Consider the following 26,421-nt stretch of genomic DNA (forward strand, 5'->3'; position numbering starts at 1 on the left):
ACTGAAGGTTCATGGAGGGGTGGGGGAAAGGGGAGAATGGGTGATGGGCATTGAGGAGGGCACTTGTTGGGATGAGCACTGGGTGTTGTATGTAAGTAATGAATCATGGGAATATACTCCCAAAGCCAAGAGCACAATATATACACTGTATGTTAGCTAACTTGACAATAAGTTATATTTAATTAATTAATTAATTAAACTATAGCCATGTGTGTGTGTGGGGGGGTGGAATCTAACAATACACTAAGGGATAATTTGTTATGACCAAATGGTGTTTATCCAAAAAATGCAGAGTTGGTTTAAGATTCGAAAACCAATTAGTGTTATTCACCATATTAACGAACTTTTAAAAAAGGAAAATTATATGATCATCTCCGTAGGTAAAATAAGTCCCTTGTCAAAATTCAACATCCCATTCCAGATAAAAACTTTCAGCAATCCTGGAATACAAGGGAACTTCAATATGACTTAAAACAAAACAAAACAAAACAAGTCATGATAACTCTACAGCTAACGTTACATGTAATGGTAAAAAACTGAATGCATTTCCTAGAAGATCAGGAAGAAGACAAGAATGACATTCACTGAATGACTTCTTCTCTTCAGCACTATACTAGCAGTTCTAGCCAACGCAATCAAACAAGAAAAAGCAACAAAGGACATCCAAATAGAAAATGAAGTGAAACTGTCTCTATACAATGACATGGTCACAAAATAGAAGTTGGCAAACTCCCACCTGTGGGCCACGTTACTTGTTTTGGTAAATTAAATTTTGTCAAAATACAGCCATGTCCATTAATGTATGCAGTATCTATTGACTGCCCTTATAGTACAATGACAAAGCTGTTTAGTTGCGACAGAGAATGTATTGGCTACAAGTCTACAATATTTACCATTGTTAGTAAAATAGTAATTAAAAATGAATTTTAATGAACTTTGCTTATGTAGAAAATCTGACAGAATTAAGAAAAATGCTACTAGAATTAATGAATTTATAGCGGCACATGGATGACTCAGTCTGTTGAGTGTCTCTTGATTTCAGCTCAGGCTATGATCCCAGAGTCATGGGATGGAGCCCTATGTCAGGCTCGCACTGAGCATGGAGACTGCTTAAGATTCTCCCTGTCTCTCTCTCTCTCTCTCTCTGCCCCTCTCCCCTGCTCATGTACTCTCTCTAAAATTAAATATATGTAGGGGCGCCTGGGTGGCTCAGTCGGTTAAGCGGCCGACTTCACCTCAGGTCACGATCTCGCAGTCCGGGAGTTCGAGCCCCGCATCGGGCTCTGGGCTGATGGCTCAGAGCCTGCAGCCCGTTTCCGATTCTGTGTCTCCCTCTCTCTCTGCCCCTCCCCTGTTCATGCCCTGTCTCTCTCTGTCTCAAAAATAAATAAAACGTTAAAAAAAATTTAAATATATGTATACATATAAATTTATCAAGGTTGGAAGATACAGAATCATTACACAAAAATCAACTGTATTTCTATATACTAGCTATAAAGAATCAAAAATTAAAATTTCAGGGCACCTGGGTGCCTCAGTTTGTTAAGCGCTGGGCTCTGGCTCAGGTCATGATCTCAACATTGGTGAGTTCAAGCCTCACGTCAGGCTCTGTACTGACAGCTTGGAGCCTGGAGCCTGCTTCAGATTCTGTCTCCCTCTCTCTCTGTCCCTCCCCAACTCATGCTCTGTCTCTCTCTCAAGGGTAAACATTACAAAAAAAATTTAAATTTAAGATATATTATTTACAACTGCACTGAAAATAAAAAATAATCACAGTTAATATCATAAAAGACAGAAAGACCTATACATTAAAAACTACAAAATATTACTGAGAAAATTTTAAAAGACCTATATCAAGGGATATATCAAGGGATCCTCTGTTCAGGGGTTAAAAAATTCAATATTGTCAAGAAGTCAGTTCTCCCCAAATAAATCTGTAGATTCAACATAATCTAAACTTCGTTTCCAGAAGACTACCAGAGTTGGGGTTTTGTTTGTTTGTTTTAAGAAACTGACAAACTGATTCTAAAATTCACATGGAAATGCAAAGGATCCAGTGTAGCAAAAGAACACTTAAAAGAACCAAGCAGGACGACAAACACTACGTGATTTCAAAAATTCTTATAAACTGGCAGTGATTAAAACAGCAAAATATTGGTACAAAGATGGCCAAAGAGATCAATGAGACAGAATAGAGCCCATAAATAAGCCCACACATATATGGCCAACTGATTATGACAAAGGAGCAATGGCATAAAGTGGAGAAAACACAGCCTTTTCAATAAATGGCGCTGGAATAACTGGATATCCATATGCAAAAGAATGAACTTGTATCCATACTTTATATCATTAAAAAAAAGAATATAAAATGGGTCATAGATCTAAATGTGAGACCTAAAGCTATAACACTGATAAAAGAAAGCATGAGAGAAAAACTTTGTGACCTTGTGCTAGGCAAAGATTTCTTAGATATGAAAACCAAAAGCAACAATCATACAAGAACAAATGAATGTGTAAACTGGACTTCACCAAAAAGAAAAACTGCTCTTCAAAAACACTGTTGAGAGAAGGAAAAGTCACAGACTGGGAGAAGGAAAACCTTGCAAAAAAAAAGAGAGGTGATAAAGGAACTGTATCCAGCTCTTTCCACCATCTTTCTGCACCACCATCATGATGCATGTGAATGTCGTGGCAGATGCTCCCCAAAGCATAACAATACTGAAAAGAGAAGCAAATGCCAGGTTCTTACTAGGCCGTGCTCCAAAGACATTGTCCACTTTCTAACTGTGATGATGAAGCATGGTTACACTGGTGAATTTAAAATCATTGATGATCACAGAGTTGGGAAAATTGTTGTGAACCTCACAAGCAGGTTAAGCAAGCATGGAGTGACTGGCCCCAGAACTGATGGACAATGCAAAGATCTAGAAAAATGGCAGAATAATCTGCTCAGTTTGGTTTCATTATAGTGACCACCTCAGCTACAGTGATGGACCATGAAGAAGCAAGATGAAAACACACAGAAGGGGAAATCCTGGGATTCTTTTTCTAGGGATGTAATACGTATGTGCAAATAAAATGCCTCAATGGAAAACAAAAACAAAAACAACCACAAAAAGACAAAAAGAAAACAAAATAAGAAGGAACTGTGTCTAGAATATACAAAGAATTCTGAAAACTCAACAAGTAAGAAAACAAACAAATTTTTAAAATAAAAAAAAAAGATTTGGACAATTCAAAGAAGATATCCAGATGGCAAGCAAGCATGTGAAAATATGGTCAACATCATCAGTTATTAGCAAAATGTATATTCAAACCATAATGATATATAAAATATCCATCCAAATGGCTAGGACTTAAAAAGCTGACAATACCAAGTGTTCATGAATATGTATGTAGGAATTGGTGCTCTCACAGACTGCTGGTGGGAATGGAAAACAGTATAACTCCTTTAGAAAACGATTTGGCAGCTTCATAATAAGGGAATAGAAAGGGACATGAGATTTTTCAGGGTGATGAATATGTTAACTGTCTGGATTGCGGTTATCGTTTCATACGTGTAAACATATGTCAAAACTATCAAATGACACACTTCATATATGTGCAGTTTACCTAACCAAAGCTGTTGGAAACGACAAGCTCTTTCACAGGAAGAAACGTCTAAAACAGTGGATAAGACACAGACGGAAAGAAGGATGTCAAACAATACAAGATGAAGCCAGAGGACCGTGGCCTTTAACCTAATAGCAATGAGAAGTAACAGCTAAGCTTTAAACAAGGAGGTAACATGATGAAATACACATTTTTTTAAGTATATAATAATTATGGTTGCAGTGCAGACCAAGGTCCTGGGAGGTTGAACGGCAGGGAAAACGGTCCTGAGGTTATTTCAGTCATCTAGGGGAAAAATAATGACCTGACCTGGGTGAAGGCACAGAAGAGAAGCAGAGTTAACAAACATGTTAGATGTGCCATTCCCACTAAGAAAGGTACAGTAGACATGATGACTCTTTGGCTGAGAGGATATAATAGTTCTCCTTTGATTTTAATATAAAACATATTTCTGAGATGAGCAGCTCTACAATACAGCAGTGTTCTATGGTGCAGTACTAGGCAAGGTGTGCACATATGACTACAGCCATATACGTAAAAAGGCTTCCTACCTTTACAATCCATGCCAAGTTGTTCAATCAGCAACATGAAATTCTTAGAATAAGGCAACTCACAATCCTCTGAGGCTGTTTCAGATTCAGATGACTGAATGAAGTCGACAAGGTCATCCATAGAAGTAATTTCCTTTTTGACCTACAAATAAAGAATACCATTTCAAAATGTCCCCCAAATATTTATAAAATATACAAGGTGTAGAGAAGTGATAAATACCCATCTTTTTATAAAAGCAAAAACAGGGGCACCTGAGTGGCTCAGTCGGTTGAGCATCCGACTCCATTGTGGCTCAGGTCATGACCTCAGGGTTCCTGAGTTTGAGTCCCATGTTGACCTCCACAATGTCAGCATGGAGCCTGCTTGGGATTCTCTCTCCCCCCTCTCCCCCTGCCCCTCCCCCACTTGTGCGTGCTCTCTCTCAAAATACATTTTAAAAATAAGTGAATAAACATTTAAAAGCGAAAGCACAGAGACTTTTTAAAAGAAGGGATTTTTATCAAAAAGACACCGTTATCAATAGCTAGTATTTCTAAGTAACTTTTTCACAGCAAATGTCTCTACAACAAAGGAAGATTTTCTATTTTTTCACTACATCTTTCATAAAGTATTTTTTACCACTGAACAATATCTTTAATAAATATTTATCAAAATAATATAATAAAATAAAAATAAAATAAATAAAATAAAATAAAATTACATTGTCTATTTCTCTTACCTTGTTCTTCTTCTTAGAAATTTTCTTTGCAGGCCTGAAAAAACCCAACAATTCTTTTCAGGCAAATATTAAATACTTAAAATACAAAGAATATTTAACCCAATTGTTTCTGATATAAAATCTCTGCACTTGAAACTAATTTTCTACAAAGGGGATTAAACAATAGAGTAACATTAAACAGCATAGAAAATATACTATTACTAATATTAACGAAGGATTAGACGTATCCAGTTGTAATATATGTGCTGCTGAAGTGAGAACAACAAAGTACTAAATTTAGATAAAAACTAACAAAAGCAAAGGAAAATCCTAATGCGACTTGCATTATTTGATAGGCATGATACCATTGTTTTTGTTGTTGTCATTTTTACTAAAAATAAGCTTTTCCTAGCACTAAAACCTACTTCGAAAGTGCAAGTTAAGTCCCTATATGAAAGGACCCCTTTTTAACAATCGTGATATTAACGTGTTGAAGACTCACTGTACAACTACTCTCTAGGCATTACTATGAGCACTTTACATGTATTCAAGGTATTTGAAGCCCCACAACAATCTTATGAAGTAGGTTATTATAGTAGGTATTTTACACAGGAAGAAAATGAGGCACAGAAAGTCAAAGTGACTTGCCCAAGAAACCCTAATCGCTGGCCAAGAACAGACCCTGAATTCAAACCCAGGAATGTGCCTTCAAAGCATGTGTTTCATAACATGTGGTTAAAGTAATACTTAAGTGTTTCTAACTAATATAATAGCAAATGAATCTACATTATTGTTCTATTTCTAGCCATAGCTGTACATAACAATTTCTGAACCTTACACATTCTTTTAAGAGACTTTATACCTAGGCAATATTGGAAATCTACTTTCAATAAACTACAGATTTGCTTCTTCTAGAGAAGTTCATCAACAGGCGTTCATTCGTTCATTCAACTGTTTATTCCCACATTCAACACATACTTATTGAACATATAATCTGTGTCAATGACACTGCTGGTACAGGAAGCATGGTTTTTGTAATTTAGAGCTTTCCAGTCCAAAAGGAATAATCTGTGATGGGTTACTAGTTTATTTTCCAATTGTAAATAAACAAAATCTTCCCCTTTCCCCAGAACATAAATAAATATTAACTTGATATAACCAGATACTTTCAAGTCCCTAACAAAATCATAGCTGTTCATGACGCTATCAAAGGCACTGAATATCTAAAATTATCAAGGAAGAATTAGTTCTATTCAGAATGGCCTCAGTGTTTGCATACGTTTATTGTAAGTGTGAGTGTATATATATACACACACATATACTTATATATACATATAGAATTTATACACAGGTATAAATATATAGATAGATACATACATACTTGCATACATACATATATATATTTTTAAATCTGCACATTCAATTACAGGAGAATACCCCATTGTGGAACCAATTCTGAATAAACCAACTTCTTCCACAAAATTACATGAATAGGAGTACTAAAGACAATGACTATAATCTTTAAAAGATACTGTAATACACTCAACAAACTTCCTAATGTTTGGAAACGCAAACAAAGTTAAATTAACTAACCATGTCTATCTCTATTGATCATTTCCAACAGCATACATACTCTAAAAGCTCCCATATTAAAATAAAAAGAGGAGGAAAATGCCTTTGCAACTCACATTCTTTTTCAGTTATCATCCATTTCTCTATTACCTTTCCCAATTAAAATGCTCTAAGGAGTTGTTTACACTTACTCATCTTCCATGCTTCCATGGTGACTACTGAAACTGCTCCTTGACAAAGTCACTTACCCTCATCATAACGTTTCAAGCAGTGTGTTTGATATGTTGAGTATTTCTTGCTTTAGCTTGGACCTACGTACACTACAGCATCTTATTTCCACAAAAGCTAATCACTGCTAAAATGCCTTCACAGGCACATAAAGAATTTATAGATTTTACCTGCTTTCATGCTGATCCTTTTCACTGAAATGGCTGCCATCATTCTTTTGTAGTGGACCACCAGTTAGGGAATTGGCCTTCTTCAACACTGGTGTGATCACAGATCCTTTTGATGTCCCTTTTTCATTTTCACCTTTCTTTAACTTCTTCATATGTAAACCAGGTTCACTCCTTAAAGAAAAAGCCATAAAACAGCCAATGTTTTCTAATCATTTTACTGATAAAGAATAAAAAGACAATTTTCATCAAGTTCTGAATTTTACCCATCTGACTTAATTTATTAATTCAGAGAACAGTGCTGAAATACCAACCATATACAAGGAAATACTCATCTGTTGCTTCAAACACAGACAAATATACAACTATAATACAATGTGATTTGTAAGAATTGACATGTGAAAAGCTGTAAGTGAGGACAAGAAAGGCTTTATTGAAGAGGGAAAATAAACAGGAGAGGTCACCAGGAAAAGAAACGGGAGAAAACCATTTTCTTAGAGATTAGAATGTAAGCACAAAGATTACATAGATGGCATCTAGGTGCCTTGAAAGGAAAAGTATACTTTTAGGAACTTGGGAAAAAAACCATAAGATACACGGAACCAAGTAGTAAGAGTCAGGAAAGAAATTCTGACTCAGACATGGGAGTAATAACTAGATTTGTGCTATATTTTCGGCTTTTCTTTTAAATATAAAAATGCTTCATTTCAACAAAGTTTTAAAATAGCATGAGGTCCATATAACATGAAAGAAGAAGTCAGGGAAATATCTTAGGGGCAAAACTACTTTTAAAATACCCATATGTCAGAGCGATATCAGTATCATAGCTGGGTAAGATGTACCTTATTGCGTCTCCCCACCTACAACAAACTGGCATCTTGTCCACCCAAGGGCAAAACTACCTTTGCGAGAGCTGTGGGAATCTAGCACCATATTCCGAGGGACCGAGGAAAAGTCTTGCCTACCCGTGCATCAGGTAACAGGCATACATACTACAGTCTAATCTGTGGACCTAGCAATATCCCATAAAGTGCCTCCAGTCCCTCCCTCTCAGCCACATCTGGGAGTCCCTCCCTAGAAAACACTGTCTAGGATAATCACCCGCAGATGAGAGAGCCTTTTTGGAAAACCAGGTGTCCTGCAGAGAATTTGCAGCATACCACTGGAGCAAAAAAATCAGGGTTGGACACACTGAAGAGGTAGTCATTAAAGACTGGAGGAAGTGACTGCTACTTCAAATGCAGAGACAGCAATGCAAAACTGCAAAGAATATAAAATATCAAGGAAATATGATACCATCAAAGGATCACAATAATCTTCCAGTAATCAATCGGAAACACATGGAGATCTGTAATTTATTCAAAAGAGAATTCAAAAACAGCAGTTTTAAGGAAACTCAGTGAGTTATAAGAAAAACACAAAAAGCCAACTCATTAAAATCAGAAAAACACTCTATGAATAAAATGAGAAGCTTAACAAAGAGCTGGAAATAGTAAAAACTGACTAAACAAAAATCCTGGAGCTGAAGTGTATAATGAAGGAGATGAAAAAAGCAAGAGTGATCACTGACAGGAAATGGATTAAGCAAAAAATAAAAATGTGAATTTAAAGACAGGAACTATCAAATTATCCAGTCAGCAGACAACAAAGTAAAAACAAAGAAAAAGAGTGAGGAAAGACTATGTGACTACAAGTGAACCCTCATAAGGCTATTAGCAATTTCTCAGCAGAAACCTTACATACCAGGAGGCAGTGGGATTATACATATTCAAAGTGCTAAGAGAAAAAAGACTACCAATCAAGAATACTTTACTCAGCAAAATTACCCTTCGGAAATCAAGTCAAATAAATACATTTGATACACCGCATTAACAGGATAAAAAAAATCATATGATCATCCCAGCATGTGAGGAAAAAGCATTTGACAAAATTCAACATCTTTTCAGGATTAAAAACTCTCAATAAAGTGGGTACTGAATTATCACACCTGGACATAGTGAAGTCCAATATGATAAGCGCACGGCCAACATCATATGCAGTGATAAAAAACTGAAAGCTTTTACTCTAAGTTCAAGAACAAGGCAAAGTTGCCCACTTGACCACTCCTATTCAACAGGATATGGGAAGTCCTAGCCAAAGCAGTCAGGCAAGAAAAGGAAATGACAGGCATCCAAATCAGAAAAGAAGACATAAAACCGTCTTTGCTTGCAGATGATATGTTCTTATATATAGAAAATCCTGAAGAGACCACCAAAAAGCTGTTCAAAGGATGAAGGATACAAAATTAACATAAAGATGCAGGGGTGCCTGGGTGGCTCAGTCAGTTAAGCTTCTGACTTCGGCTAAGGCCATGATCTTGTGGTTTGCGGTTCAAGCCCTCTATTGGGCTCTGTGCTGACAGCTCAGAGCCTGGAGCCTGCTTTGGATTCTCTCTCTCTCCCTCTCTCTCTCTCTCTCTGCCCCTCCCCTGTCCACACTCTGTCTCTTTAGCCTCTACTACAAAGCTGTGATCATCAAGACAGTATGGTATTGGCACAAAATAGACACACAGGCCAATGGAATAGAATAGAGACCCCAGAAGTAGACCCACAAATGTATGGCCAACTAAGCACTGACGAAGCAGGAAAGAGTATCCAATGGAAAAAAAAAAAAAAAGGCAGTCTCTTTCTTCTGGGAGAACTGGACAGCAACATGCAAAAGAATGGAACTAGACCACTTTCTTACACCATACACACAAATAAACTCATAATGGATGAAGGACCTGAATGTGAGACAGGAAACCATCAAAACCTTAGAGGAGAAAGCAGGAAAAAACCTCTTTGACCTCCGCCGCAGCAATTTCTTACTTGACACATCTCCAAAGGCAAGGGAATTAAAAGCAAAAATGAACTATTGGGACCTCATCAAGATAAAAAGCTTCTGCACTGCAAAGGAATCAATCAACAAAACCAAAAGGCAACCGACAGAATGGGAGAAGATATTTGCAAATGACATATCGGATAAAGGAAGGGCTAATGTCCAGAATCTGCAAAGAACTCAGCAAAGTCCACACCCACAAAACAAATAATCCAGGGAAGAAATGGGCAGAAGACATGAATAGACACTTTTCCAAAGAAAACATCCAGATGGACAACAGACACATGGAAAGATGCTCAATGTCACTCCTCATCAGGGAAATACAAATCAAAACCACACTGAGATACCACCTCACGCTGGTCAGAGCGGCTAAAATGAACAAATCAGGAGACTATAGATGCTGGCGAAGATGTGGAGAAACAGGAACCCTCTTGCACTGTTGGTGGCAATGCAAACTGGTGCAGCCACTCTGGAAAACAATGTGGAGGTCCCTCAAATAATTAAAAATAGAACTACCCTATGACCCAGCAATAGCACTGCTGGGAATTTACCCAAGGGATAAGGAGTGCTGATGCATAGGGGCACATGTACCCCAATTTTACAGCAGCACTTTCAACAATCGCCAAATTATGGAAAGAGCCTAAATGTCCATCACCCGACGAATGGAGAAAGAAGATGTGGTTTATATATACAGTGGAATACTACTTGGCAATGAGAAAGAGTGAAATCTGACCGTTTGCAACAACGTGGATGGAACTGGAGGGTAGTATACGAAGTGAAATAAGTCAGGCAGAGAAAGACAGATACCATATGTTTTCACTTATATGTGGATCCTGAGAAACTTAACAGGAGACCATGGGGGGGGGCGGGGGGAAAAAGTTACAGAGAGGGAGGGAGGCAAACAATATGAGACTCGTAAACACTGAGAATCAACTAAGGGTTGATAGGAGATGGGGGAGAGGGGAAAGTGGGTGATGGGCATTGAGAAGGGCACCTGTTGGGATGAGCAGTGGGTGTTGTATGGAAACCAATTTGACAATAGATTATACTTAGTAAAACAAAATTACAACATCAACATCAAGAAATCAGTTGCATTTCTACACAACAATGAAATAGCTGAAAAAGAAATATAAGGAAAAAATCCCCTTCCCCAAAACATCAAAAAGAACAAAATACTTTGGAATAAATTTAATCAAGGACTTTCTGAAAGATAGGTACAGTAAAGACTACAAGACATTGTAAAAGAAACAGCAGAGACACAAACAAATGGGAAGATACCCCGTTGTTTATGGATTACAAAAATTAGTACCATTAAATATCCACATTACCTGAAACCACCTACAGAGTCAATGCAATCCTTGTCAAAATTCCAATGACCTTTTTCACAGAAATAGGAAAAGCATTCCTCAAATGTGTAAGGAACCAAGAAGACCCCAAATAGCCAAAGCAATCCTAAGAAAGAAGAACAAAGCTGAAAGCATCACACTTGCTGGTGTCAAACTATTACAAAGTTATGGTAATAAAAACCGTATGAAGTTGCACAAAAACAAACACAAAGATGAAGGAAACAGAATCAAGAACCCAGAAATAAACCCATGCATAAAGCCAACTAAAAACCCATGCCTAAAGTCTCTTTAAGAGACCCGAGAATACTCAAAAGAGAAAAGGTAATCTCTTCAATACATGATGCTGAGAAAAGTGGATATTAACATGCAACAGAATAAAACTGTGCCTCTACCTTACACCCCTCACAAAAGTTAACCCAAACTCAAATAACGACTTCCATATAAAATCTTAAATCATAAAACTCCTAGAAGAAAACACAGGATAAAAGCTCCTTGGCATAGATCTTACGAATGATTTAGGATAGGACATACAAAGTACAAGCAACAAAAGCAAAAACAACCAATGCAATCAACAATGTTTCCGCACAGCAAAAGAAACAAGCAACACGACGGAAAGGCAACCTATGGAAAGGATGAAAACATTCGCAAGCTACAAATATGAAAAACGTCAATATCTAAAATGTGTAAGGAATTCGTACAACTCAGCAGCTAAAAACAAATATAATTAAAAACTGGGCAAGGCACCTTAATAGACGTCTCTCCTCAGAACATATTCAGATGGCCAAGGGTACACAAGAAGGTGCTCGATATCACTATTCATCAGGGCAATGCAAATCAAAACTGCAGTATATAGATATCACTTTGACCTATTAAAATGGCTATTGTCAAAAAGACAAGAGATATCGTTGGCAAGGATGTACAGGAAAGGAATTCCTTGTACTGCTGTAGGACTGTAAATTGGGACACCCACTATGTAAAACAGTATGGTGGCTCCTCAACACACCAAAAATAGAACCTCCATAGGAGCCAATAATCCCATTTCTGGGTATATATCTTAAAGACATGACATCCTTACCTTGGAGAGATAGCTGCAGCCCTCTGTTTATTGCAGCATTATTTACAATAGCCAAGAAACAACCTAAGCATCCATCAATGGATCCATGGATTAAAAAATATGGTATTATATTTACAATGGAATATTTTCAGCCACAAGCAAGAAGGAAATCCTGCCATTTGTGACAACATGAGTGAAACTTGAGGGCTTTATGCTTAGTGAAAATAAGTCAGACACAGGAAGACAAATACTGTATGATCTGACTTATATGTGGAATTAAAAAAAAAAAATTGCACGGAAAACAGAACAGACTGGTGTTGCCAGGGTTAGGAGGCTGTGAGAAATGGGTAGATATTGGTCAAAGGGTATAAACTACCTGTTACAAGATTAATACATTCTGGGGATTTAATGTGCAGGATGGTGATTACAGTGAACAATACTGTATCATATCATTTGAGAGTTGCTACAAGAGTAGATCATCACAAACAAGAAAGGATAATTATGTGAGGTGATGGAAGTATTAACACTATTGTGGTAATCATTTGACAATATAAAAGTGTATCAAATTAATATAGGTATACCTTACAGTTACACAGATGTATGTTACTTATATCTCATAAATCTGGAAAAACTTCAAAAATTCAAAAGTACTCATATGTCATTATCTATCGCTCAAAAATAGCAATCATCTGAGTAGTTATCCTTTTGTTTAAAAAAAAATAGTTTGCGGCACCTGGATGGCTCAGTCCGTTAAATGTATGACTTTGGCTCAGTTTGTGATCTAAGGGTTTGTGGCTTCGAGCCCCACATCGGGCTGTGGGCTGACAGCCCAGAGCCTGGAGCCTGCTTCGGAATCTTTGTCTCCCCCTCTCTCTGCCCCTCCCCCACTCTCACTTTTTGTCTCTCCAAATGAATAAACGTTTAAAAAATTTTTTTAAAAATGATTTGGTAACTTTTGTATACTTTTAGCCTAATATCTAGTCCTGATAGAAAATACTGGGAGATTCACCAAAAAGAAAATTATAATTCTTTTTTCATGGACTAAATGCATGCAACAGAATATTATTACCATACAGCTATGCACATTTCCAAAAAGAAGGAAATTTCCCACAGATTATTTCGGACTTAAACATGAGCCCCGAAGAGCACCAAAAAGAAAAACAAAACTAGCAATTGTGGTTTTTTTTTTCAAAAAACTGTTATACAGATAAGTTTTCTTGTTGAAATAACATCCAAGAAAAGAAGAATCTTTCTGAAAGCTATTATCAAACAATTCCTCTCGACCCAAACTTCAAAAATGAATCTGTAATTATAGAATTTCAAATAGCTTTCATTTTGAACCCAGTCAATAGAAGCAACTTTTAAGTAGAAAACATCTGGTGAAAGCCACCTCAAACTTAGAAAAAACAAAACAAACCAAAACAAAACACAACAAAACAAAACAGAACAAAACACAACAAAACAAACCAAAACAGAACAAAACAAAAACCCCCTAACACGTAGCCATGGTAACAAGAAGCCACCAGAATCAGTTTTAAACGTGTTAATCAATGCCCACCAGCCCTACTCACCAACCAATCCATTTCAGCTCCTTCCTTCTGAAAGACAGCCAATAAAGGACAAAAACCACTCCAATACACATGCTTCAGCGTGCCAACCAATCCACAACAGTCTCCAAGCACCCGAACAAGCATGGTGCTTCAAATGATGACAAACCATTTAATTTTCTGAAAGTCCCCCAATCCTTAAACTCCACTCTTCCCCAAACCCTGTATAAGAATAGCAGATTCCTCTGTTAGAGAAGACTATACCTAACCAGCATAGCTCGCTCTTATTTGTAAGCGATAAATTCCAACTTCATCTTTTTATTTCAGATCTTGAGGGCTCATAATCCTTTGGCAAGAATCTTTAAAGTCGTATAATAATTTGCCACCCTATTTTAGTTTTCTTAATAAATATAAAGGAAGTTTGCTATTCCTTTGATACATTTCACCATAATTAAAACTAATATAAATACAACTAAAAGAATAAGTAGCAAGTAAACACAATATTGGGCTCCCCAAAATCCAAAAAATGTATATAACTGGCAGGTTTAGTTGTCAGAATGAGCCCACGCCAAACTTTGTAAAAGTGAGGACTAGTATTATGTTAAAAACAATACACACAGGTTAAACTCCGTTCACTCAATAAACATTACTGAATAAGTACTATATAGACTAGAACATTTTCTAGGCACTGAGGACATGGCAATGAACAGATAACAATCCTACTCATGAGTGAAGTAAACCTACAATAACAATAAGCTACACAGACCAAACACACAGTATTAGAGGAGAAAAACTAAAGCAGAGAAATCACATTTTGAGGTGTTATAGGGAAAAGGGTAGTTGAAGTACTAGTCAGGATGGCCAAGAAAGGCCTTGCTGAGAAAGTGACTGTTAAGCACAAACCTGAAAGAAAAAAACAAACAAAAAAGGAAAAAGCAAGCCATGAGGTATCTGAGGGAAAGCATTCCAGATAGAGTCAACAGCAAGTACAGAAGTATGTCCGAAGTGCTGAAAGAGTAGTGAAAAATTCAGTATGGCTGGACAGAATGAAAGGGGTAGAAAAGAGTTCAAATCAGAGAGAGAGAGGAGGAGACACCTGATCATATATAGGCCTTGTTGGCATTAGGAAGCGTTTTGGCATGTACTCTGAGTGAAATGGGAGGCTATTAGGCTTTGAGCAGAGGAAGGACACAATCTGACTTACGTTTTACTATATCCAATGTGTTTAGAATTAACGGAAACAGGAAAAACAAGAGAAGAAACAAACAAACAAGAAGACCAGTTAGTTACCTAGCACTCCAATATAAACAACAGATGATAGTCTCTTGGTCATGGAAGATGTGTTTGGATTCTGGATATATTTGAAGGAAGACCGGACAAGATTCGCTGACAGATGAGATGTGATGTGTATGAAAAAGAAAAAGAAAAGAGAAAGAAAAAGAGAAAGAAAAAGAAAAAGAAAAAGAAAAAGAGAAAGAGAAAGAGAAAGAGAAAAAAAGAAAAAGAAAAAGAAAAAGACAGGACTCAAGGATGATACCAAGTTTTTTAGCAGAGCAACTCATAGAACTGTTATTGAACCAATTAGGAAAGACATGAAAGGCAAATATTAAGAAAGAATATCAGGAGTTCAATTTGGGACATGTTAAGTTTGCAATAGCTATCCAGAAAGAGGTATCAAGTAGGCAGTTTGATATGCGGGCCTGGAATTATGGAGAGAGATCCGGGCTGGAGATATAAACTTGAGGATCATTAGAATATACAAGATAGTAAAAGTCAAGAGAAGGAAAATCAAAGGCCAATTCCTGGAAGACATCAATGGGTTAAAAGGTGGGGGACGAGGAGAAACAAGCAAATCAGGCTGAGGTGTACAGACTAGAAAGGCAGCGGCAAAATCAGGTAAGTGAGTGATATCCTACAAGCAACATGGAGACAGAATTTGGGAGGAGAGAGTTTTCCATTGGGTCAAATATTGCTGAAAGGTTAAGTCAAATGAGATGTATGAAATTATGTTTAGATTTAGTAAAGTGAAAATCGGTGGTAACCTTGAAAAAACAATTCTGGAGGAGGGAGAGGGAAAATTGCTACAATGAATTCAAGAGTGGATGGGAGGGAGAGAAATCAGGATCAAAGAGTGAAGAAGGCTCTTGAAGGATTTCATAGCTAAGTGAAATGGTCATGGTTGATCTAATTTCCTATTATTGCTGTAGTTTTCAATTGTTACATAATGATTAGGTAGTAATTTGTAATATTTGGAAGTCTTAAAAATTGCATATATGTAACACTAGTTTTTTTGGTTTTTTTTTTTTTTTGCTTTTTTTAAATGCCACACCAAGGTACTAAATAACTCACAAAATTATACAATGAGAAGACTCCTTAAAATTTTTCTAGATATATAATATTATATAAGCTGATTACCCTTTTTCTCATGCTTAGAAAGACCACGGAAAAACTAAGTTTCAAGGGCAGTATTTTGTGCTTGATAAAAATTATTGAACTCTAAGGGCACCTGGGTGGCCCAGTCCATGAAGCATCCAGCTCTTGATTTCGGCTCAGATCATGATCTCTAGGATCTCTAGCATCGAGCTCTGCACTGACAGCACGGAGCCTCCTTGGGATTGTCTCTTTCCCTCTCTCTCTTTGCCCCTCCCCCACTCATGTGTGCATGGTCGCTCGCTCTCTCTCTCAAAATAAACACTTTTAAAAAGTCACCTAACTCCAGGCTATTATATACTATCCAAAGTAATTAGTCACATTAAAATTTTATACACAGAAGTAAAAGGGGGTGGGAATGCAGAAAATAGTCCTACTTTGTAAACTGAATTGTCATCAATTATATAACATGAAGGCACTGTTGAAAAATTTGGTGTGGTGCATGTTGACATATATTCTCTAAAAAGGCAGGATAATGGCATGCAAGCAAAGTACCTTTATGAAAACGATTCATTGCATTATCAGCATCTTGGTTTATAGCACAGGGGTCATGAAATGTTTATATAGAATATGAGACATGTTGCCACATGAAACCTCTTGGCAATATTCAGATGAAGCTGAGGGTCCAACATTGGAGCACTCATGCACTGGGAAACAAAACCAAAAATCTAATAACTAGCAATTTTGTTGGTAATGAAGTAGACTGCCAGTGTAGCAGGGAACTTCCTTTTGCAATTCAGTAGATATTAAAAGTATTCTAACAAAATGTACATAAGACATGACATCAAACCAAGCCAAATGCTTTAAATATACTTTGTTAAACCATCAGGACACATAGACCTAAATTCATTTTTTATAATGGTCACATATTCCATTACTATATAGAAGTGAAACTTAACTTCCTTATTAATGAATGGATATTTAGCCTATCTCTGGGGCACCTAGGTGGCTCAGTCTGGTGAGCATCCGACTGTTGATGTTGGCTCAGGTCATGATCTTGTGGTTGTGAGATCGAGCCCTGTGTTGGCCTCTGCACTGTTAACGTGGAGTCTGCTTGGGATTCTCTCTCTCTCTCCCCCTCAGTCTCTGCCCCACCTCGATGCTTGGGCTCCTGAGTGTGCACATTCTCTGTCTGTCTCTCAAAATAAGTAAATAAACATTTAGACTATCTCCAAATGTTTGATATGGGAATGCTATAATAAATATCCTTCACATATACATGTAATGTATTTATATAAGTAACCTTAATATATCTGTCCTATTTTGTATATGTAATAATATATAATAAATGCCCTTACAGTGTGTGTGTGTGTGTGTGTGTGTGTGTGTGTGTGTTTGCACACACAGGCGCACGCGCTTGCTTATAGAAGTCACGTATTTCAGAAGGACCCAGTCCTGGCAACAAAACCATTGCAATAAAGGGATGACCTACCTGAAATATTTTTCTCATGTTATATTATTTATTTCTGACAGTGACAGAGACAGAGCACAAGCAGGGGAGGGGCAGAGAGAGAGGGAGACACAGAATCTGAAGCAGGCTCCAGGCTCTGAGCTGTTAGCACAGAGCCTGACACAAGGCTCAAGCTCGTGAAGTGCAAGATCATGACCTGAGCCGAAGTTGGACGCTTAACCAACTGAGCCACCCAGGTGCCCCGACATATTTGAAATTTTGAAATACACCATTAAATCACCTTTCAAAAAGGAGTTACCAATTTCATCCAGCCACAGTGTCTAAGAATGTCATTTTCCTCACATTTCCTAACTTTGATTATTTTTTCAATAAAATATTTATGACCACAAAAATAAATATTTATTTATTTCAATAAAATACTATGACCGCAAAAAATGGTATCTCGTTGGTATTTACATTTTTCTCATTAGCACGTAGGATGAAATATCTCCACGAAAAATACGAAATGTGTTCATCGTGAACATTGGCTCAAACTAGAAAAGTTTGTTGCATACGAAAATAACAATTACCTACTATTTAAATATTGCTATAGGCTTACCTATCAGAATCTTTTTTTTCTGTAATAGGCAATGGGTGGTTATCAGTTTTTCCATTCTGTCTTTGTGGAATTAATCCAGCAGCCGCAGCATCATGTATGTTTTCTGGTACTTCCATGTCACTTCCTCTGTGCTTCTTTTTTTCTTCAACCTTTAATGGAACTTGACACTAAAGGAAATTGTTACTTTAGTCAATAAAAAGAAGTTTTTTTCATTAATTTTATCAGCTGACACTTAGTTTGTCATAAATTCAATGGAGGAAAATATTTTCTGTTTACTTTATCATTACAAGTAACTGTAATTTTTATAAACTCTGCTTCATTTCTGTTGAAATTTTTAAAAAAGCAGAAGTTACCAATATTTCTAAAAGGGCTTTCTTAATTTTGTACTCTTATTCATATCCACACTTTGCTACCGAGAATTCCCCACCCACCCCCACCCCATCTGACCAAGAGATACAAAGAAATAAAAAGACAAAAGACAAAATCTGTCCTTTTCTATCCTTACCACCTGGGTTTTACACAACAGCCAGATTTAAAACATGAGACATGGAGGTGCTCCAGTAACAAAAACAGGGAGCTTTCCTCTTTCTGCACGGAGCTATTCTTTCCCTGACTGCCTTTTACAATTCTTTTTCTGTTGGATCCTAAGGTTCTCAAAAAAAGTGACAGTGTCCCCTAAAATTTATGAACCAAAGTTTGCCACAACACAAAAGGAACAAAGTGAAATGGACGTTAGGGTGCAATTCTGGGAAATTAGTAATGCTCTCCGAATCTCACATTCAATAACCATAACATTTTATAAGGAGAGGGTATAAACGTAATGATCACCTTTAATTCCATTTGCTACTGATAACGCGAGTAAAACTCAAAAAGGTTAAATGATTTGTCCCAAGTTCCTAAAGTGGCATTACCTAGCATTTTATGGTGCCAAAAGAGATGATACAATTCTTGAATGCTGACTCAGAGAAATGACCACAAATTCATTAAGTTAATCAGATGCATGAAAAGTGTGACTTTGGCACAGTAAATTAATACCTTGATAGGGGACGAGGGGATTAGCTACTTATTCTTCTAAAGGAGGGTATCTCTAGGTTTTGTCTATTTCTAAACTCCACACATCTCAAAACTCAGTTTTCTCCCTTGGAGTTCAATACTGAAGCTTTGCTGAAGGTTTATGCTACCTACACGGTAAAAATCATACAGGTATCATACTTTATTGAACATAAAGATATCATACTTTATTGAACATAAAGTGAAGGTTTGACTCAACAGAGACATCTGAGAATGATGATTTAAAAAATGTGGGGAAAAAAGCGGTGATAATACAAATAGCTGTTATTAAGCCTATGTCAAAGGGGTCATGTTGAAATTCTAAGTTCCAAGATGGTGAGTAAAGCAGACAAGACTGCATATATTTGTGGGCAATAAGCTTAGGAATTCCCTGAGCCTGCACTGATGGGTTAACCAGGCATAAAAAATTACAAAGCCATAGGATGCTCACACCCAAGTTTGGGTAAACAAGATTAGGTAACTAAGTAGAGAGAGGGCGGGGCAAAGGCTCCAAGACAAAGGTGTGTGAGGGAAACCAGATTAGATATGCAGGAGGACACACTCCCCAGTTTAGTACTATGGCAGAAAGCTGCTTTCACAGGAAGGAAGGACCAAATTAGGTAAACAGGTAAATAGGGCTATAGGCGGTAGGCTGCAGGGTGAAGATGCCCAGAGGGGAGCTAATTAGCAAAAGAAAGGTGCCCTGTGGATCCTGAGGTAGCATCCTTCTTCTCCCCTAGACTAGCTAAGATAAACAGAGAAGCTGCCTCAGGTCTGCTGTTAACAACCATCTGCCAGGTGCCAGGATTTTGTTTTATATTGACCCAAACCCCTAGCACCCTATATCTTCAAACCCCCTTTCCCTCATGCCCATGAGTTCATGTTCACAGATTGATTGTGTCTTTGGGCACGTCCATCACCATGTTTGGAAGCCTTCTGATCCTAATAAAAACAGAGCAAGGACCCTTAATCTGGGCTCCTGTGTTCTCCGGGACATTAGCCGTCTCTCCCATTGTAATCCTGCATCCCGCTGCTGTCTTGCTAGACAAGCAAGAACCCTAGACCCAGAGTCTACAGACACATACTGAAGCAATAAATAGATTGCCTTAGCTGGGAACATTTGTGTATCTTCCTTCTCTTAGTTATTGCTTCTTTCCCATTTTATTGTTTATGGAAATGCAATTTATATTTACGCCAATGTTTTTTAAAAAACCTGGAGATTATTATGTTTTTTAAGCAGTTTCTTTATGTTTATTCTGGTTCATGAGGTCACGTGGTACTTACATAGCTAAGTTAGTTTCCCAGTTCATATACTACTTGGAAGACTGACAGAGAAACTTCAAGGAAAACAAATCATAAGAATGTTTTCCTGAACTCCTATTTGTTAGATAGCAGAAATAATCTATTTCCAGACACAATTACTTATTTAGACAATTCCCTTGTATACACACTCTTGTTCTCTTGAGTGCAAAATCAGAATGGATTAGATAATTGCTAAAGAGAAAAAACAAGAGTAACAGCAAGGTGGACCTCTATCTCTTTTGCAGGTTGAACTTTCTCTCTTTCCAAAGACAGGAACTCTACTTGTGACATGCCTATCTCATTCTTAAACCTTTGCATATCTTGATGTAAGTCTTCACTTAGATATACTTCAGATGCTGGGAAACTAGATGCTGAAGAAGAACTCACGATTTCTAATTCAGAATCAATACTTTTATAGTTATGAGTACTGGCATTATCTGCATATAATGGCTTCTGGAAAAAAGTCTTGTACTGGTTTGTTTTCTCGTAAGTGTTTGTGACAGAAGAAATATCATCCCTTTTTGTTTGAACCATGTGTTTCATCACATCGCAGCAGGCAAGCCACAAATCAAAAAGGCTCTCTGAATCACTAGACTGAGGTCTAATTTACAATCGGTGGTATTTTGGTCCATATTTTTTGCCATTTGAATGTCAAACTCTTGGCCTTCTTTCACTTTAAATGTAACTAGTGGGATCCTTGCTTTTTTTATTTTCTATATCATTTTAAAAATCCTCATTGTTGTTAAAAAGATGCTCAATGTCTGGTCTGTTCTCATTTTCATAGTCTGATGTTCTTTCTTTCTTTCTTTCTTTCTTAATATGAAATTTATTGTCAAATTGGTTTCCATACAACACCCAGTGTTCATCCCAACAGGTGCCCTCCTCAGTGCCCATCACCCACCCATCCTTCCCTCCCATCCCCCATCAATCCTCAGTTTATTCTCAGTTTGTAAGAGTCTCTTATGCTTTGGCTGTCTCCCTCTCTAAGGTTGTTTTTGTTGTTGTTGTTGTTTTTTCACTTCCCCTCCCCCATGGTCTTCTGTTAAGTTTCTCAGGAAACACAAAAGAGTGAAAACATATGGTATCAGTCTTTCTCTGTATGACTTATTTCACTTAGCGTCACCCTCTCCAGTTCCATCCACGTTGCTACAAAAGACCATATTTCATTCTTTCTCATGGCCAAGTAGTATTCCATTGTGTATATAAACCACAATTTCTTTATCCATTCGTCGGGTGATGGACATTTAGACTCTTTCCATAATTTGGCGATTGTTGAAAGTGCTGCTATAGGGGCACCTGGGTGGCTCAGTCGGTTAAACGTCTGACTTCAGCTCAGGTCATGATCTCACAGTCTGTGGGTTCGAGCCCCATGTCAGGCTCTGTGCTGACAGCTCAGAGCCTGGAGCCTGCTTCGGATTCTGTCTCCCTCTCTCTCTGCCCCTCCCCTGCTCATGCTCTGTCTCTCTCTGTCTCTAAAATAAATAAAAACGTTAAAAAAAAAAAGAAAAAAAAAGGAACTGCTGCGATAAACATAGGGTTACAAGTGCCCCTACGCATCAGCACTCCTGTATCCCTTGGGCAAATTCCTAGCAGTGTTATTGCTGGGTCATAGGGTAGATCTATTTTTCATTTTTTGAGGAACCTCCACACTGTTTTCCAGAGTGGCTGCACCAGTTTGCATTCCCACCAACAGTGCAAGAGGGTTCTTGTTTCTCCACAATCCTTGCCAGCATCCATAGTCTCCCGATTTGTTCATTTAGCCACTCTTGACCGGTGTGAGGTGATATCTCAGTGTGGTTTTGATTTATATGTCCCTGATGATTTGCTTTCATTTAAAGAAAGCTTAGAAGATGACTGGCAAGCATATTCTGGGGACCCAGAGGATGAATGAGAGAGAAGGACATTTTCAAGACTAGGCTCTTTTTGTTCAGGAAATGCCTGAAATACTACTGAGACAGACACTCCAAATGCATCTTCTTCTGTGATTGTCCAATTCGAAGGCATTTCCTTTCAGTTGGTTCCTTGTTAGAGTGACCCTGTGGTGGTTCTTCTTCAAGATGAGTAGGAATGCTGTATGGTTAACAAATTTCACCAAACTTCTGCTTTCACTCACTGGTGATGAGTTTTAAGGTCTTTTTCCAGTCCAATTTGCCTTATTTGATCCACATTTCCTCAAAGTTTTGCATAGAAGCGTGTCTTAAATATACAGATATATCATGCTCCCTATCACATTCCTTATCCATTGCTGGTTCTTGAGTCACTTTTTGCAGTTGCAAAAACGTATGGTTAATTTCCTTGTTTGGATTTGCACATGAATTTTCTGCCAGGATACATGTTTGTAAAAACACCTTATCCTTAAGTAATCAAGTACGGACAAAGAAAAATGAGAAAATAATTACAATTTTACTGTTAACTTTCTTAATCTATGTTTAGTTGTTCCCAAGTCACTGGATTGTAACTTCCTGTAAGAAGTGAAAACTAACTTGCCTTAGCCTAAGACAGAAGGAAAATATGAACTCATAAACTTAAGCTTGTCAGTTCTTGGAACTAAACAATTCATTACATGTTAAATCGACCAAAAAATTAAGTTAGATGATTTTTAATGTTACAAACCTTAAAAACTATTTAGCTTACCATCCCTTATAATGAGCACTAAAGTGCATTGGAGTACTTTTTAAAGATTAATAACTAGAGAATTGGAAAACTTTAAATTATTAGCAGCCAAATCAATTAATATCAAAGAGAAAGAAATGCGCTGGCAGTGTGAATCGGCTTAAGATTCTCTCTCTCACCCTGCCCTCACCTACCCACGTGCTCTTTCCTCACTCTCTCTCTCAAAAGAAATAATGAAAAGAAAAAGAAATCATAAGGAACAGAAAATACATTTACAGGATGGTACTCTATTTACTGAAAAATATCTGTGTGTAAGTGGACTCCCACAGTCCAAACCCATCTGGTTCAAGGGTCAACTGTATACCTATATGATGCCTCCACTAAGAGATTACAGGAACTTCACATAGCCCCAGATTAGAAAATCAAACACCCATTCCTACTTCCCCATTCTTTTCTGGACACTACTGCCATTTTATTGGCCTTCAGACATCGTCACATTTAAAACAAGCATTCTTGGGGGGCCTGGGTGACTTAGTCAATTAGGCGCCCAACTTTGGCTCAGCTCATGTTCTCACAGTTCATGAGTTCAAGTCCTACATTGGGCTCCTTGCTCTCAGTGCAGAGCCTGCTTCGGATCTTCTGTCCCCCCACCCCCTCTCAACAATAAACAACATTCACCAAAAAAAAACCATCCTCAATATTTACTAAGTCAATACAGGCCACTGTGATCATTTTGTCTTCTATTTCTATAGCACCCTTTACAGGTTACAAAACGTTGCCACATTTGTTCATTACACATAACCAAGAGGTGGGTATTAGTGCCATTTTTAGGAACGAGGTCATTGGCATTCAAGCAAGTTTTTCCAAGTTCCCACAGCTAGGAGGTGATGGAACCAAGATGCTAGCATGTCTTTTGATTTCAAATACAGCGCTTGCAGCATTATGCAGCAGCTGCCTGGGCCTAAGAGATCAGGACCTTTTTACCTCCTTCCCTAGTTGTCACCTTAGAATAGGTCATCATTACTTTACTTATATTACTGCAAGTATGACTGCGATGTTATTTTAATTATCCAAAAGTCAAAGTCAAAGCACCTCGTGGACGTTTTAACATCACTCCTCCACGCTTATACTTAAAAACAAGAAGAAGACAGTACCTCAGGAAGAGAAGGTGATTCTCCATCTTCCTCTTCTCCCAATTCTAATGCTGGCATCATATCTATAGGATACGGTCACAGATAAATTAATGTGTTACAGACAAAACATGTGTTACTATGAATTGTAAACACAGTCACAAGTCTATCTCCATTCATGACTATTTCAAGAAAATAAAAGCAATAGCAGAAAAGATGTTCAGGGGGTTCAAGATTTTCCGGAAGCAAAAGGGGGCAGTACTTGGGATACTTGTAAAGAAAGATAGCAACAGAAAAATATCTTCAGGAAAAAAGGATAATATATTTGGATCTACATACTTTCAGATTTTTCTCATACTAGCATTTAATCATAGGAAAACAACTCACAGAGATTCACTAGCTTACCGCTTCTGTAATTTTTATGCACTCCACCAGCAGAAGGCAAACTGTCATTAACTGTTTGCTCTGGTGGCACATTTTCAATAATACCAACACCATCTTGCTTTGCTTCCATTGCTGACTTTGCTGTTCCTTCCTAGAAAAACATCACAAAACAAAAACCCAACTTCAGAAAAACATCACATTAATTCATTTGGTCAAGCACTCACCCACTCAGAAAGACAAGCACATACTGTATCTCTCAAGTCATAGCCACGATCCGGGGACGAGCTGGAAATATAAATAAAAGACAGAGTCTGTTCTATACACTAGTAGCGGTAGAGATGCATGAAAACAGGTAAGGACAGAACAATACCATCCACTAATTCTGCAAGGGAAGTGAATCACGTACAGTGAACGCACAAAGGAGAAAACACTTACATTTGGGAAGCTCAGCAAACTTCCCAGATCAGCTGGGAAGATAGGGCTGTATCTTAAAAGACAGACAAAGTGCACGGGGAGGGTGTGAAGGGCATTCTAGAATGAGAAAAAGGATCAACTATGAAATAATATAGTAAGTGACAACACCTATGCAATATGGCAAAACTGGAACAGAGTTATTGGGAATGGGATAGATAGAGAGATATTACTGGGACATCAGGACGAAACCAAAAAAAAAGAAAGAAAGAAAGAAAAAAGAAAAAAGAGCAGTGTTATGCTAGAACATGAATTTTCTCCTTCAGGTAATGGGGATCCATTGGATAAGCAGAGGAGTGACATCGTCACAAGTATATTTTAGAAAGGTCACTCTGGCAGCAACGTAGGATGAACATAAAGGAAGCAAAACCAGAAGAGAACTGCAAAATTATAGGTGAGCGAGTGAATTACGGGAATAACATATGAAAAATGGTAAGCAGGTACAAAATATCGAATGTGGTGAGTGACTGGATGCGGTCATTTCAGGGGAGTTCGGAGTCCAGGACTTTTCCTGTTTCAGGGCTGCTATTTTTGAGGCTAGGGAACACAAAGGACAGAGCAGATTAAAAGAGTCAGGAAAGAGGAAAGGGAAAGGGTCAGAAACAACGTCTTGAAACTAGGGCATATTAAATTTAAAGTGCCCAGGGGACTTCCAAAGAAAATGTTAGGGCCGCCTGAATGCCTCATTCAGTTAGCACCTGACTCTTGATTTTGGCTCCAGTCATGATCTCACAGTTCAAGGGTTCAAGCCCCCCATCTGGTTCTGCGCTGACAGTGCAGGGTCTGCTTGGGATTTTCTCTCTCACCCTCTGTCTCTCTACCCCTCCCCACGTGTGCTCTCTCTGTCTCTCTCTCTCCAATTAATAAATGAATAAACTTTAAAAAAAACAAAAAGAAAATTGAGATCAATGAAGTTCAAGTAAGAAAAGGCCATCGTAAATATCTATAAAACATATTAAACTGATAGACTAATGCAATCCTACACAGAACTGTGAAATTGTGAAAAGGAAAGTAAAAGGAGGCGGGAGGAGTTAAGATGGCAGAGGAGGGGGATCAGCGTTTCCCTTGTCCCTCAAACACAGCAGTATTGAGGTCACAACACTTGGAAAACCAGCAATACAGGCTGCAGAGGGACAGGAAAATCTCCACAGGTGCAAAGAGACAGCTTGGCGGGACAGAAGGGTGTGTATGCGAGTTGGGAGAAAGAAAATGGGCAGCGCAGGCATGGAGTGGGGGAAGCCCTTTGGTGGAGAAACAAAAGGAAGAGAGAGAGAGGCTGTGGGAAGTGTATTTGGATATGAGAAAACCTGTCCAGACCACAGACCAAGGAGATGTCCAGAGAGCCAGTTTCTACTTTGCAAAACAGCCTTAGAAGCTAAAAAACAGAATTTTCAAGGTTGC

General features: G+C 37.9%; 1 protein-coding gene and 2 pseudogenes across 1 annotated transcript in view; 1 reads left to right on the forward strand and 2 right to left on the reverse strand.

Moving 5' to 3' along the window:
* The window catches only part of LOC147575472 (ankyrin repeat domain-containing protein 26-like), a 62,430-nt gene that overhangs the window by 16,568 nt on the left and 19,441 nt on the right, over nucleotides 1-26,421 (reverse strand). Inside the window, exons 4-9 of the mRNA XM_086682384.1 lie at nucleotides 24,571-24,700; nucleotides 24,190-24,251; nucleotides 18,071-18,237; nucleotides 6,832-7,002; nucleotides 4,883-4,916; nucleotides 4,164-4,305 (exon numbers count right to left, since the gene is read on the reverse strand). Of these exons, the coding sequence (XP_086538510.1) occupies nucleotides 4,164-4,305; nucleotides 4,883-4,916; nucleotides 6,832-7,002; nucleotides 18,071-18,237; nucleotides 24,190-24,251; nucleotides 24,571-24,700 (706 nt within the window). The remainder of the gene's footprint in view (nucleotides 1-4,163; nucleotides 4,306-4,882; nucleotides 4,917-6,831; nucleotides 7,003-18,070; nucleotides 18,238-24,189; nucleotides 24,252-24,570; nucleotides 24,701-26,421) is intronic.
* On the forward strand, nucleotides 1,387-3,263 carry LOC147575473 (small ribosomal subunit protein uS8 pseudogene; annotated as a pseudogene).
* On the reverse strand, nucleotides 19,294-24,175 carry LOC147575474 (coiled-coil domain-containing protein 144A-like; annotated as a pseudogene).

This window comes from Puma concolor, chromosome D3 (genome assembly GCF_028749965.1).
Source record: "Puma concolor isolate L17-30 chromosome D3, mPumCon1.1.hap2, whole genome shotgun sequence".
In the NCBI taxonomy this organism is placed as follows: Eukaryota; Metazoa; Chordata; class Mammalia; order Carnivora; family Felidae; genus Puma; species Puma concolor.